This window comes from Zalophus californianus, chromosome 1 (genome assembly GCF_009762305.2).
Source record: "Zalophus californianus isolate mZalCal1 chromosome 1, mZalCal1.pri.v2, whole genome shotgun sequence".
Taxonomy (NCBI): Eukaryota; Metazoa; Chordata; class Mammalia; order Carnivora; family Otariidae; genus Zalophus; species Zalophus californianus.
The window spans coordinates 74,834,308-74,849,829 of record NC_045595.1 but is presented as its reverse complement, the minus strand read 5'-3'; the positions used below and the strand labels follow the sequence as shown (position 1 = coordinate 74,849,829).

At 36.2% G+C, this 15,522-nt stretch overlaps 1 protein-coding gene across 7 annotated transcripts in view; it reads left to right on the top strand.

The window, feature by feature from the left end:
- Nucleotides 1–14,949, top strand: part of ZCWPW2 (zinc finger CW-type and PWWP domain containing 2) — a 139,223-nt gene extending 124,274 nt beyond the window's left edge. For all 7 annotated transcript variants that reach the window (XM_027582886.2, XM_027582881.2, XM_027582883.2 and 4 more), the window contains 4 exons: nucleotides 3,164–3,222; nucleotides 4,339–4,406; nucleotides 10,789–10,895; nucleotides 14,099–14,949. In XM_027582886.2, the coding sequence (XP_027438687.1) occupies nucleotides 3,164–3,222; nucleotides 4,339–4,406; nucleotides 10,789–10,895; nucleotides 14,099–14,260 (396 nt within the window). In that variant the 3' untranslated portion in view covers nucleotides 14,261–14,949. The remainder of the gene's footprint in view (nucleotides 1–3,163; nucleotides 3,223–4,338; nucleotides 4,407–10,788; nucleotides 10,896–14,098) is intronic.
- Nucleotides 14,950–15,522: the final 573 nt, after the last annotated feature.

The following is a 15,522-nucleotide window of genomic DNA, read 5'->3' as shown; positions in this document are numbered from 1 at the left end:
CTTACCAGAAGTGATACAGCTTACCAGGATTAAATTCAAATCATGATCCTGTCATTCCAAATTCAGTGCTCTTCTCCATCATAGCATATTTTATCAAGGCGTGGAGCTGGAAAGTATGGGGCATTTGGCAATACTGACTACTTCATTTTGGCTTTTATGGAATATTTAACAAAGTAGAAAGGAATTTATTATCTCTAACAGAAATCTCCCTGATTTATGGTAGCTATTTAACAGTATTTCTTTCTATTAATACCTATGAAGTAGTTTGTACTTTGTTACTTTAATCTTATTTCCCCTTGCAGCAACCTTTTCACTTTATACTCAAATATGCACATAATTTAAGTTGATCCTTAATAACAAGATAGAAATAGCTCTACATTGTCTTTGGAGATGTAGAACAATGATTTAGACAATAATATTTCCTAATGCTCTTTTACCTTATTTACTTTCATGTATATATATGAAACAGGGATGGAAAAAATATTTGAGTATTACCTTGTGGTTGCAGATCACACACACACACACACACACACACACACACACACACACACACAAAACCCACTTATTTTTTAGCATCATCATAATATGAATTCCCTGAGTGTTTCATACAAACTTCTTTTGAATGGTTATTGATGTATTTAAGCTGTTTAATAATGCTTTGAGAGTTATTAAATTCAACCTTCATCTCATTATAGTTAATGCTTTTGAACATACAATGTGAATGGCACTCTGCTAGCTGCTAAACATTTAATATATATAAAAAAAATTGTTCCCACCCTTGCAGTGTGGTTGCTTGATTCAAGATCAGTAAAATTAAGATCAGTGTAACTGAAAGATTTAGACAAAATGGGCTAAGAAACCGCTCACTTTAGCAGGTTAAAGTGAAAAGACAAAAGAAGCTAACATTGCAGTGAAAGTTGCATTGCGGTTCTGTCTTAGGAGATGAGGACAAATTGTATGAATTTGTTAAATGCTTAAATCAACAACCACGATGGGACAGAATGGACAGTAACATTGGCACTGTTTTTTCCTAGTGATATTTGTTTTTATTGTATCTTTCTCTGAACATTTATTCATTCATGTATTCCGCAAACACTTCACATGCTCCTATAGCGTTCAAGGAATGACATGGAGACAAATGTATTACCCAGTGAAAAAATAAGTCACGTATACCAATAACTAAAATGTGACACAATAATTCCAAATGACATAGATCATAACTCTTATCATGGGTAGGTTCATGGGAGAATGTAATTATTCTACATCTATGAATTGATTACAGATTTTATTCAGCTATCTTTTGAGTTTTGATTTTTTTTAAAGATTATTTATTTATTTCACAGAGGGATAGAGAGAGAACACAAGTAGGCAGAGCGGCAGGCAGAGGGAGAGGGAGAAGCAGGCTCCCTTGCTGAGCAAGGAGCCTGACGTGTGGCTCGATTCCAGGACCCTAAGATCATGACCTGAGCCAAAGGCAGACACTTAACTATCTGAGCCACCCAGGCACCTCTGATTTCTTATTTTATTGCATTTTAGCCAGTGACTGTGGTCTGTAAAATAGAGAGGTTACTTTAATATTTTGAGGCTTCCTTTGTGACCTAGTAGGTGGTCAAATTTGTAAATGTTTCAGGCTTGAAAGCTATATGTATTCCTTAATTATTCAGTCCCAGGTTCAAGATGTGTTTATTAGATTAAACATTTTCTGTGTTGTTGAACGTTCCTGTTTCTTTGCTGTTTTTTTTTTTTGCCTTTTCATTTTTGTATGAGAAGTAAATTAAAATCTCCTTTTAATGTAGATTTATCAGTTTCTACTTGTGATTCTTTTCTGTTTTTCACTTTATATATTTTAAGGCTGAAATTCTAGGTATATACAGGTGAGGACTAATATATTTCTGGGTGGGTTGTTTCTTTTAGCATTAGGTAATAACCCTTTTTATCTATGATTATGCTTTTTTCTAACAGTAATATCGCTATGTTGGGTTCCTTTTGTTAATCATTGATATATTCTGTCTCCTTACTTTCCATTTTTCCGTGTCACCAAATTTTAAAAAAATTATACCTTTATTGAGATGTAATTTATTCACTGTTTTAAAATATGCAGTTCAGTGGTTTTTAGTATAATCACAGTTTTGCGATCAATACCGCTATATGAATTTAGAACATTTTTTCATTACCCCAAAGGAAACCTCATACCTATTAGCAGTCACTGCCCATTTCCCACCTTCCACTGACAACTACTAATCTGTCTCTGTCTCAATGGATTTGCCTTTTTATGGACAGTTTATATAAGTGGTGTCATACAACATGTGGTCTTTGTGTCTGACTTTTTCACTTTTCACTTAGCATAATGGCTTCAAGATTCATCCATGTTTTAGTATTTGTCAGGACTTTGTTGCTTTTAAAGGTTAAATAATATTCCATTGTATGGATAGACTACATATTATCTATCCATCGATGGACATTGGGTTGTTTCTACTTGGGAGCTCTTATGAATAATGCTGCTATGAACATTTATATGCAATTTCTTGTATGGACATAATGTTTTCACTTCTCATGGGTATATACTTAGGAGTAGAATTGCTGAATCATAAGGTAGTTCTCTGTTTAACATCTTGAAGAACTGTTAAACTGTATTCCAAAGTGGCTCCACCATTTCACATTCCCACCAACAGTGTATGGAGGTGCCAATTTCTCCACATCCTTCATCTCGTCTTTGCTTAGATATTAAAATCCCCAACCCTTTTGGCCCTATCCTGGTATACATTTTTTGTAGGCCTTTACCATGTCACTTCCTATCCATATGGTTTTGCACCCTTCATGTTTCTGGCATCTGAATAGTTCTTTTTCTTTCTTTAAAGGTCATCTATGTTTTAAAACATAAAGATTGTTTTGCCTAGTGTTATTATATGTTTGTGAAGTGAGAAGGGGGGTGGACATGGGAGATGGGCACTCATTGGATTAGTCTACTATTCCTGGAAGTTGAGCAGATCAGTGTAATTGTAGTGACTATGAAGTGGTTGACTTGGAGTTCCAGGTGTGGTTGAGAGCTGTGGGCCAGAGTTTTTCTTCTGGACTAAATTACTTGGACCATATAGGACCCATTATCTTACTGAACTCATTAGTCCCGTTTGAACTAACTCATCTTTTTGTTGTTATTTTATAGATGCAAGTTTCCAAAAACACTACTGAAAAGAAGAAGCCCAAATTTAGAAGAAGGAAAAGGTATTTTTTTATTGAAAAATATTACGATAAAATTGAAATGTGTGTGTGTGTGTGTAATTTAATTATTGTGTCATTGCCCCCTGATTCTTGATTCTTTTTCTCTAGGGAAACATGAAAATTTTCTAAAAGAATTAAGGTGATAAGTAGTAGTTTTAGAAGTATGGAGAAGGTTTTATGTTTATACAAATATGTTGAAGCAGAATTATCAAAGATTAATATCATGTGAGCAAGCAGATGAGAAGCGGGTGTTTGGTTTTAAAATAGTGCAAACCAGAAACAGGCCTTTATAATGAACTGATAAGCCACCGATGACAAGTTTTAGTGTTTATCATTGAACCAACCACACAGTTAATTGACTTATTTTTTTGATGACTGGTAATCAGTGCTGTATTAAAGGAGTCCTGCTCAAAGACAAAGTCTGACTCTGATATGATAGTCCTTCTCTTATTCTTTGTCCTTCTTCAGAGGATGAATAATTAAATTTTTAAAAAGGCCTTACTTATCTTAGTTATACTTCACAATAACCCCATCAAATAGGTAGGGGGTGTATCATAATCATCTCTATTTAAAAGGCAAAAAACTTATGACTTATGGAAACTAACTGGCTTTCTCAAGATCTTATGGTTAGAGAAAATGCATTTGAACAAATGTTCTCTGACTCTAAGTCAGCAACACAGTGTCGTGGGAAAAGCATGGATTTTGCAGTCTGACAGAATTTAGCTGTGTCATGTCCAACCATTTCCTACACTGTCAAATTTCTCAATTTCTTAGAGCTTCAGTTTCTTTATAAAATGAGAGTAGCAATTCCTTAGTAGGTTTTCTGGGGGAGGATTGCATGAAAAAGCCTATATAAGGTACTTGGTGGGTCATTAGTGCTTTTCACCTAGAAAAGCTTTCCACGCTTTTCACTCTCACCTAGTGAGAGCTCAGATCAATATTATTTCCCTTTGGTTTTTCACTGTATCGTGCTGTCTTACTGTATAAAACAACCAAGGAAACGTACCTCAAGATAAAGAAATATATTTATAATTTATAATTATCAATGAATATACAAATGGCCACTTAAATATACATGATTGCTCTTTTGAAACTAAATCTGTCAAATTCTTTTTCTAGGAAAGCTATTTTTAAATGCTCTTTTGAAAATGTTTGTTCAGATGATGCCTTATCAAAGGAAAACATGGGTATGTGAAAGCCTCTCCTGCTTTTAGTTCTTTTACTTCTATTTAATTCTACCAAATGTAGTTGGAATTTTTGGAAGAAAAAAATGTACATAAATACATATATGAGAACTATTAGTGGGTCATTTTTGGTATTGATTTACATACTAGATCTCTTCAGTTGTCTTTAGATTTCTATCTCCGTGAATTAAATTTTCTCTGGCTCTATCATGTATTATTTAAAAAAAAAAAAAATAAAGCACCAGTGGCTATGGGAGGAAATACCCGCATCAATACATTAAAATCCAGACCTCTCCATTTCAAAATTACTGGGGTCCTTGGGGTGCCAAAGGGAGAGAAAAAAAAAAGCAGCAACCTGGGGCTTCCAGCTGAATTAATTGCCATTGGTATTAGAACACGGTAGGGTGAATGTGGAATGCAGGGAGAAAGTTTTAGTGTTCAAAGGAGCTTTACTCTTCCTTCATTTTTGATAGTCTTGAAAAGCAGGCAAGTGCTTATATGTAAGATGAAACTTTGGCAGCCACGCAAAGAGGTTCCAAAGCCCATTAAACCCCAAGAAGTTATCCACACCATATTCCCCCTCCATTGTGGTCACCCCCAGGTCCTATGGCTCTGTGTTTCAACTGACTAAATAAGCCATTCATCTTTAGTCTTATTAAAAGAAAAAGGAAAGCAGTCAGAAGAAGGACAGAGTAGTTATTTTTTTAAATCCTTTTGTTCCTCTCCTAAACCACTACAAAATTCTCTTGTTTCTATCTCTTAAATTTATTCTGCTGCTACTTTCCTGCTAACATGGGTGCCTTTTCTTGACTATGTTGTCCCTTTGCCTCACATAATTAGTTCAAATATTTCTGTAGAAAGGCAAAAGGCAGTTTATCCCTGGACTGAGTTCCCACTAGGAGACCTTGGTACTGCAGCTGAGGGCTCCAATGCTGGGATCCTTCCCGCCTTCGACTCACAGGGGCTACTGCAGAAGAAAGCCATCAGAGCCAGGAATTCATTGACTGGAAATCACTCTTTGCATAAATGAGTGAATGCATCTCCATAGTTATCCACTGACAGCCTTTCAGCCACCCATTCTGTGTGGCTCTCAAGTCTCAATAGTTAATTGTTCAAATCATTAATCTGTTCTGTGTTTTACTCCTTTATCCCATTTCAGACAACTAAAAAGCAGAAACATCTAGTCTACTGTGTTCTTTGCAAGAGCTGACTACTTCTTGAAAGAGTGGATTAAGCCCCCTCAGTTTTTTACCCCTACCCATAGTTCAGTGGATCCCTTAATCTAAGTCTCTGAAATCACTCCTTTTCTTCTTGGCTTGAGGTAGGATCAGTCTTAGATCCAGTGAAAATTATACCATCTTCTTGAATGTCTGCCCTACTTTTTGGAGCCACTTTCCTTACACTCCCAGATGCTAAAGTCTCCCATCAACCTACTGCCCAGATTTGCTATTCCTTTCTGGGTTTTAAACTCTACCCTTTGCTTTTCTCTCTTCCTTAGTTAGAAGCCAGAAGGAGAGCTAATTAAGTGTAGCTACTTTACCTGTCCACGTGTCACTTGTTTCATCTGTGATTAAGACATGCAGTAGAAGCCCTCTTATCCAACAAGGAGAGGACTTTTGGAAATTAATAGAAAAAGTTGAGGAATCATTAAATAATTTAAACTGTATGCCCATGGCTATGCAGATTTAATCTAAGAAATAGCTATTTGTTGAGCAGATCTGTGTTTTGGGGAAAATTACTACCAGGAATATTATAAATTATATTTATATTGTCCCTTTAATTCACTTTTTTTCAGTGTTTAAGGACAAGAAAAATCATCTACAATGATGAAATAATAATACCAATAGTAATAATGGTAGCCAACACCTATAACAATTACTATGTGTCTTCACTGTTCTAAACACTTCATATATATTTATTTAGCCCTTGTAAGATCTATATGAAGTAAATAAGGTAGATAATATATCTCCCATTTTATAAATGGGGAAACCGAGACACTTAAGAGGTTCTATGGTTTTTCTAAGTCACATATCTTCTTAAAATTAATCAAAGTGTGCAGCTGTGTCCTTTGTTGCTTTGAATATCAGGAATCGTTAAGCTAACTCTGTCGGGTTTGGGTGCAGTACTGGTAGCTGACCTAAGCAATTTTAAGATTTCGTTATTGCCATTCATACCCCCTTAATGAACTGATTTTGATTTCTTTTTGTCTTTGGGTTTTCATCATCTGTTTTGTTGTATCATTGGTTTTTGTTGGTAAATACCTCATTTCTTTTCGGGTAGTAGACAGTCTATAAAAGTTTAAATAAATAAAAGGTTGGCATATTACCCAGGTTCAACTGATAATCTATGGCATTCAATAATAAATTAGCAAAGGATATATTCATCAGCTACCTGAGACAGATAAGCATGGAAAACGATGGTTAATATAGGAAAGGTCTGGATCATAGGGAAAGCCCAAAGAGGGGGGCGGGGCATGAAGGCCTTAGGGGCTGGGCCTGGGAGGTAGAAGGGGTGACAGGGAGAAAGTTGATTTTTTGCTGTTCAGGACAAACTTTGTCCACCTACTCTTTGTTCAGAGTTACCCTTAACCTATAGACTAAAAGGTAGGGTTCACTGACATGCCCCTTTCCTAGAAAACTCCTTGCCTCCTATTTCTGTTTGTGTCTCCAGGAATGGTGCTCTCTTCATTACATTCCAACTTATATTTTACTCATCTCTACATTTAAATTGTAAGCACACAAGAGGGGTGTTTGTGGTTACTTAATAACAAAACAAAACCCAAATACTTTTTTGTCCTCCTCACCCTCTTCCATAAAAATGCCTTCAAAATTTCAATATTGAAATGACCCTGACAGCTTATTGAAGATGATATTTTTCAGTGCCAGCTTTGGGGTAGGTAGCCTAACCAGTAGCCTCTTTACATAGGAAATAAACAGCTTCTTTAAAGATTTAGTAGAAAAGTAGAGATTGGAGAAAACTCCATAAATATACATTTGAAGACTTTTAAAATAGCAACTGATTTATTGAGACCAACAGTAAGTTACTTCTTATCAGGGATGGAAAAACTACACAGATCATTTTATAAAAATTCATTTTTAAAAGCCAGATACAGACTTCGGTATAAGAGATACCTTTTTCTTTTTTAAAGAACTTTCTCTGAGTGATGGAATAACTGTAATGCTACCACTTTACTCTAAACAAATTGAAACAAGTCAGGGAAACTACAAGATAATCAGTATTGATAGAAGATGATTGGTCATGCAATCAGCAAAAGCATTCATTCTGTCTCTATCTTTGGAGGATATCATTGGCCAATTTTGATAACCTAGTTTGTAGATTACAATAACTGCTGTTTCTTGAGAATTATTTTTGAACTCTATCCATTTACAATATAGGAATACCTATTTAGGAAAGCAAACCTCCCATTGCTCTGGTGGCAGAATTTGACATCAGTCAAGTTGGTGTTATGAACCCTGGTTGATTTATGAAGTCTTCCATTACTTTGTCTACCCTATGATCAAAAGGCAGTGTACATATTTTTCCAGATCACTTGAAAATGAAGGGACTACGATGCCATTTGGCAATGACATTCATTATCATAAATTGATTGTATTTTAGCCTAGCCTCAGAAATATAAAGATGTTTGCGTGCCATTTTTCCTTTAGAGCGTAACTCAAAATCCATCTTCTCAATAGTGCATTAAATGTCAGTATCAATTTCCGTAGACTCAGCATGTAAAGTAGGAAAACACAACATCCGTGAGTGGGACTAGAGAATCAGTGTGAAGATAACCACAAGTAGTTGTCTGTTAAGTAACAGGTTACTAAGTAGGAAATCTATCATAAAGAGAGGTTAATTCCATTAACAAAATTGCTTCAATAAATATGTACATACCTCTAGAAAATTCTGAATCAGTAGACATGGGTTGCATTCATGTTTTTGTAGTAAATCCTCCAGGTGATTCTTATGCCTACCAAATTTGTAATACCATTGTTTTAGAACATAATAGTTCAAACTCTGTGTTCTTATGCTTTAGCAATTACACAGAACACATATATATGTGGACACAACTAACAGGTCAGTTATAGTTTTTGTTGTGTTTTTAAACATAAGAACTGGTTCTGTGTTATGCAAATGGCTTATCAGAATGCTACTTTCAAACTGTTTTGAAAGAAGTCTTTCATAGAGAAAACCTAAGACTGGCTGGGAAGAGATGATGTCCAGGGAGGTACATTGGTCTGTGCCTACTCTCGAGTCCCTTGCCCTTAGTAGGCAAATAATTGATATTTGTTGAATGAATATAAAAGCACTTGGGGCAAGTGATAAGTATTGACAGAAAAATTATTTTTGTAGATAAAATTGTAATGTGAAAAATGTTAACTAAAAATTGTTTTTTTATACTGTAGTGACAACCAAGAAAGGGAAAATTTTCTATTTCATAACCTCCCATGACTTTTTATTTAACACTATTATTTAATAATGTTCTAGCAGAATTTTAAAATTTCCTGGGGCGCCTGGGTAGCTCAGTCATTAAGCGTTCGCCTTCAGCTCAGGTTATGGTCGCAGGGTCCTGGGATTGAGCCCCACATCGGGCTCCCTGCTCCGCGGAGAGCCTGCTTCTCCCTCTTCCACTCCCCCTGCTGTGTTCCCTCTCTCGCTGTGTCTCTCTCTGTCAAATAAATAAATAAAACCTTAAAAATTTTTTTCAAAAAAGTCATTAAAATTTCCTTCTTATGAGTAAAAGATGAGAGAAAATTATCAGCAAAGAAGATTCTGATAAAACATGGATTCTTTTGAACTGGAGGAAAGGAAACATAAAACTTTTCACATTAACAGTCTCTGTTTTTTACCTTACAACGTGCTTAGTTTACAAGGATGAACACACACACATAAAGGGATGCATATATCATATGCACTCTTCCTAAACATGATTAGTTAGAAAATTTTGAAATATGTTCAACAATTAGATTAAAACTTAGTGCTGAGAATGCCTTGCTTCCATATACATTGATAATATTTTAGCTTGAAAGCGTATGTCCTGCTTGGGTCTATTTTCATGTTCCACGAACTTTTAGCTGCTCTACCTAGTGTGATTTTTGGTGACCTGCCAAAGAATGGTGGATAATAGGAGGTGGTATATCTGCTTTTTGTCACCAGAGTGGAAAATGATGGGGTGTGTATTCATGGCCTTTCTCTTTGAATCATGTTGCCTTTGGAAGGGCGTCTCAGATGCTCCATCTGTCTGTTGTACAGGACAGCAGGCCACATGTGGTCTTCTTGATTTTTACTTCAACAAGACTATATCAAACAAAAATGTTTATTTTAAGTCAGGAATTCAACTGCATGTTATTAATCAGTAGTTGAGTCTATAGAGTTATATAATAGTAGTTTATTTCTTTTGTGGGGTTATTATTTTAGCTCAGCAAGTTCAGTGAATTCATGTCACAGTAGTACACACACACGCACACAAATTTTGTTTAAGTGTGGTATTTAAAATATATCTATATCTACATATATATAGATAGATAGATAGATAGATACAGATAGATATCAGATTAAGCAATTAAGATTTGTTGGTGTTTGGATTAGGAATAGACTAGCCTGTGTTTAGCCTCGCCATTTAATTACATGGTTTTCCCTCTTAAACAGTAGTTTTAAGAGTTTACTGGAGGTTGGGCACCTGGGTGGCTCAGTTGGTTAAGCTACTGCCTTCGGCTCAGGTCATGATCCTGGAGTCCCGGGATCGAGTCCTGCATCGGGCTCCCTGTTCAGCAGGGAGTCTGCTTCTCCCTCTGACCCTCTCCCCTCTCATGCTCTCTCTCTCTCTCATTCTCTCTCTCAAATAAATAAATAAAATCTTAAAAAAAATTTAAAAAAAAATAAAAAAAAGTGTTTACTGGAGGGATGGCAAACTGTGGCCCACAGTCCACTTGCTTCTGTAAATAAAGTTTGATAGGAACATAGTGACTCACATTTGTTTAGGTACATGTCTATGGTTCAGACTGTAGCAGCAGAAATGAGTGGTGGTGACAGAGACCACAAAGCCTGCAATATTTACTCTCTTTCCCTTCCCAGGAAGAGTTTGCTGACCCCTGGTTTATAAAAAACAATTTAGTTTGGCCCTGATTTAACAAAACAAAAAACCCTCCTAGTGAGCTTTTTGTGACCATAGCAAGAAGATCACCTACATTTTTAAAGGAATAAATGTAAAATATTCACCTGGAAATCCATAATTATTTTGCATCAAGTGGAGGTCATACGTGAAAATTATACAAATTTTTTTTTTATCTTGGCCCATTTGGACAATGTTCTCTTTTGGGGTGGTTAAGATTACGGATTCTATTGAATTAATGAAGATGTAGCCTTTTTTACTGATGTTTTTTAGTTGTCTGTGAGACAGAGGTTATGCTGAAAGAGCTGGAGCAAATGCTGCAACAGGCGCTGGAGCCCGCCACGGCCCCTGATGAGTCCGAAGAGGAGCGGGAAGAGGAGGTAAATGGAGGAGCAAAGGTAGCCCATGATCAGGCCTAAACAGCAACTTCAGTTTCTTTACATGGCAGAAATTGTTTCTGGATGTACATTTTAACTATATGGAGAATTCTTTTTTTCCCTTCTGAAATTTGAGCCCTTGATTATCCTGAAGTGAATAATAAACTAGTAGCCTATTGAAAAGTCAGAATACATTTTTAGTCTTTGAAAAAAAAAAAATCTATGAGCGGAAGAACTCATTGTATTTCAGATCTTTGAGGCTGAAATGAAGAAAGATTGGGGGGGCTCACAGAAGCTGATGGGGTGCCACAGCAGAGAGACCTCTCCACTGCTGCCCACCTTCACAGTCAGGAGAACGGGCCAGACTAAGAGCAGCTTGCTAGGACATCTGCCCTGCCTGGTCCGTGCACAGAACAACCTCTGCAGGGGCAGACCTCAGTATTAACACATTGGATGTAGAATTTTCCTTCTTTTTTTCTTTTGGCTACCTATGTTGTGCTAAGTAAGTGTGTGCTTATTACTTTATTCAATATTTGTATGTGGCAACATAAATTTTGGTTGACAAGCTGCTCAGCACATCAGCTCCATGTTCGTGCAAATAAAATGAGGGTGCGAGCCCAGGTCATTAATACAGAGCAGCAATGTGGTAGGTGTGAGAAAAATAAGTCATAATGCAGACACTTCCACAAGGCAGTACAGCTGTTCTCGAAATAGGGAGAAAAATGGCAACAAGAAGTCCTGTATCCTTAAGGTTTCATTCATTCTCTCATTCATTGTGTAGATACCTACTGTGCCTGGAGTCGAGAGAGCGCAACGGTTAGGAGCACTGACTCTGGAATATCCTATCAATGTCCCAGTCCTAGTCCTGCCATTGAGGACTTGTGTAATTTGGCACAGTTGCTTATCACATGCCCCAGAGGATTTTTTTAAATAAGGCAAACCAGGAAAAATATTTTGCATAGTAACTGACACCTAAGGTTAGCTGTTACTACAGATGAGAATTGGCAGTGGTGGTCACCGGAGAGAATAAGGGCTGAGATTTCCTTACTTCGTATCTTTTCTCACATTCTCACTTGGAGCAACTACCTGTTCCCTAGTGTGTCTCTTCTCAGATGCTGAAAAAGGTGGATTTGTATATGGACAAGGTTGTTTACACCCTTTGGAGGACTGCCCAATTGCGTGATTTCATTCAGGACTCCCAACAAGAAAAAAGATGATTCGTAAACACCTCCCTTCTTGAGTTAGAAATCAAAATATACAAGAGTTACAGTTAAAGAGATCAATACACCAAAAGAAAATAAAATTAATGCTGAAAACTCTTACCAACTTGAAAAACATAGCTTTCTTAATTAGCACCGGCAATATCAACCCATATTTGAATTTGCATGGGTTGTCAATGCCATTTTTCCAATTAGAGCTCCTTTTTGAGAAAACTTGTTTTCTCTGTATAGATCTTACTTTCTGTAAAACAAGATCTATAGACTGGTGATATATATATTATATACACGTAATGAATATACAAATTATTCTTTCCTAGCAAGTGTGTGCTTTGTTGGAGCACCATATGGTTTTGTGCAATGTGTTTTCAGTCTTTGCAGTTTGTCTTTTCAAAACTCTGGCCAGGTTGATTTTTATAGAGATGTCCTGGAGCTTTTACAGCCACAGAATTGGCTTCTGTTTTACCATTATAACCAGTAAGATGATAGAACAGAAAATGACTTCTGAGTTTTATTTCTTAAGGTAAAATACGTAGTTTTAATATATCACCAGGCAGGAGCTTGCTTTTTGTTTTAGATTCTTGTAATATTTTATGCTTTCAAAAGCCATTGAGGAATTGTAAAAATTAATCATTTTAACTTGCTGGCAGGCAGGTGAGTGCCCCCTGCAGACTGGTTCATAAGCCCTTCTCTGCACTGAGCTTTGTAAGCCTGGCATTCATACCAGGTTCAGTATATTTAGGGCCTTGTTCACTTTTAAATGAGGAGAATAGCAATGAAACCAACTATCAAAGCTGGAACAATTTCCAGTTTAAAAGAAAAGAAATGATCACCTCAGGGGTTTCTTTTTTTTCTTTTCTTTTTCTTGCTTTCTTTTTTTTAAGTTAGTAGAGAAAATTAGTATGGCTTCCAAAGTTAACACCACTTAAAACTGGAGCTGTGTTGTGTTTGCAGGAGAAAGTGGCCTCTTACAAACTAACATCCCCAAAAGAGCCACCTGGTAATTTTAAGGTTCTGAGTATGTTAATTCTCTGAGCAGATATTGTTTGAGCTCTTTTCAAAGTTGTAAATTTGATGATTTTCATCCATTTCATGTATGAGGGTTCAGGTTGATTACTCTCAAGCATTTATACCAATGGGTGAGAGTAGCAACATTAAAAAAAAATGCATACACACGTGGATAATCAAAATTCTCTTCTATTTGTCACTGAAATGTTTTATGAGATTATTTTCCTTAGTAGAGTCACCTTCCTCATTACACTCTTCTTTAGCTAATTTTAACACTGGTTGTCATGCCCCGGCTTTGCAAGCAATGAGAGGGAATTAATATCAGATTTGTGTAAAATCCACCTGAATTAGATAAGCCATATATAAATAAGACAGAGTTTAGTGAATAATTATTTGTATTAAAAGGTACACTTTTTGGTACGTGAATATACTTGTATAAATTGTTTTTTTCTTAATTTCATGGAAGTTCACTCTACCTTTAATGAGCCTTGAAGTTATAAATCTTGTGTGTGTTTATGGATGTTTGCATTGTTTTTACTAGTGTCCCTTCCTACTGAGCTAGAGCAAACGATTGCTATTTGTAAGTAATGCAGAGGCTTATGAGAAGATAGCCAGAGAAAGTGATTTAAATGGTTTTAAGTTGTATTACCTATAATAATAATTTAAAAAATAAACAAATATAGAAAACTCATAGAATGAAGCTGATCATGTTTCCCCAAAGCTTAATATTAAAACTAAATATGTATAAAGTTGGGGAAAAGAGATAGGGCCTGAATAATCAGTTCTTCTCATATTAACACATTTACTATACATTCTACTCTACATGGGGATCATTATTGGACCACCAGCATAACAGAACACTTTGTGTAACTGCTGTGGCTTGTGAAGTTACTGACTACTTTACATTTTGTTCAAATAATTAAGCCTGGTCTTCCAGTAAACCTGATGTAGTTCTGATGAATTGTATGGTTATTTTTACAGTTATCTAAATGCAACCCTGGAGTTCCAGCAGGCAGTCCATTTGAAAACCACTATGAAGAGGACTATCTTGTAATTGATGGGATAAAATTAAAAGCTGGAGAATGTATTGAAAATATAACAAACAAATTTAAAGAAATAGATGCTCTAATGTCTGAATTTTAGGGTATTATAAATGTTTTCAAAAGTTAATTATAAGAACACTTACATGTTTATATTTTCCCGAAGTCAAAAACTTGAAAATAGGGAAATAGGTATATGTTATACCAAAGCTGATATTTATAATAACTTTCTATTTTATACTTTGAGAATAGCCATTGTTTTGAGAACCAATCAAATGGTACTTAAGTTAGTGTTAAAAATTTAGGATTTAAGAAGCCCTGATATTTGTATTTGTAGCTTTTTTTCTTGTTTGCCTGAATTTTAAAATGGTTTATAAACTTACTGCACAAACACATGCTTTTTACAATGATTATTTAGGCCCTTTATTCAAATGTGGCTATTTAGATGGCTGTCAAGGCTATTATAATTCATACAGATAATTCAAGTGTAGTAGAGACATGAGAATATGTATTGGTAGTGGAATTAAGCTACTACAAAAGAAAAGGAAATAATAAAAAAGTATTGTATAATAGAGTTGACGTTTTTCTCAGAGGTGTCAGTTGCCTTATATTGGGAAATAACCATTTCAACCATGATTCCCAAAACTGATTAACGGAGTCTAGGGGGAGGTAGGGAGGCTGTGGAAGATCAGAATCCTGGATGCTTCCCCATTGAATCAGTATCTCTGAAGGTGAGGATGGGAATATGTGGTGAAAAAATATAAAGAGATAAATTAAGCATATTCTCAATAAAAAAAATCTATAAGCATTATAGGAAGGCAAAAAGTATATCATGCAATTCCACTCCCTTAACACCTCCCCTGCCATCCCATCCTGTAGGAATCCCCATGAACAGTTTTGCCGAGTGTCCTTCATCGTGTTGCACACCCATCTCTACTGCCCACACTTGCTCGCTTTCCATGCCTATCTCTCTCCTGGGAGTATGGGGTCAGAGAAGGGGCATTCCAAGCACATGGAAACAAAAACCAAAGCTTGGAGAGAAAAGAAAGAGTGATAGAGCATCTTGGCCCTCTTGCTTGTTGAATTAGCTAGAGTGACCGTGTGCTGGTGTGAAGGTTGTCACAGCAGATGGGCAGCACTGTGTAAACAGGCCAAGGAGTTTATAACTGCAGGGGCCAAGTGGAGAGTTTTAGACGGCAAAATCCCTTTTACATTTCCGAAAGATCACACCAGCAGCAGCACAGAGGTTGGAGTGAGCAGAAGTAACACTGGGGTCAGGGGGCCTGTTAGGAGGCAGCTTGGGGAATTCAGTTACAAGATTCTGAGAGCCTGACTATGGTGCTATATGAAGAGAGCGGAATGGCT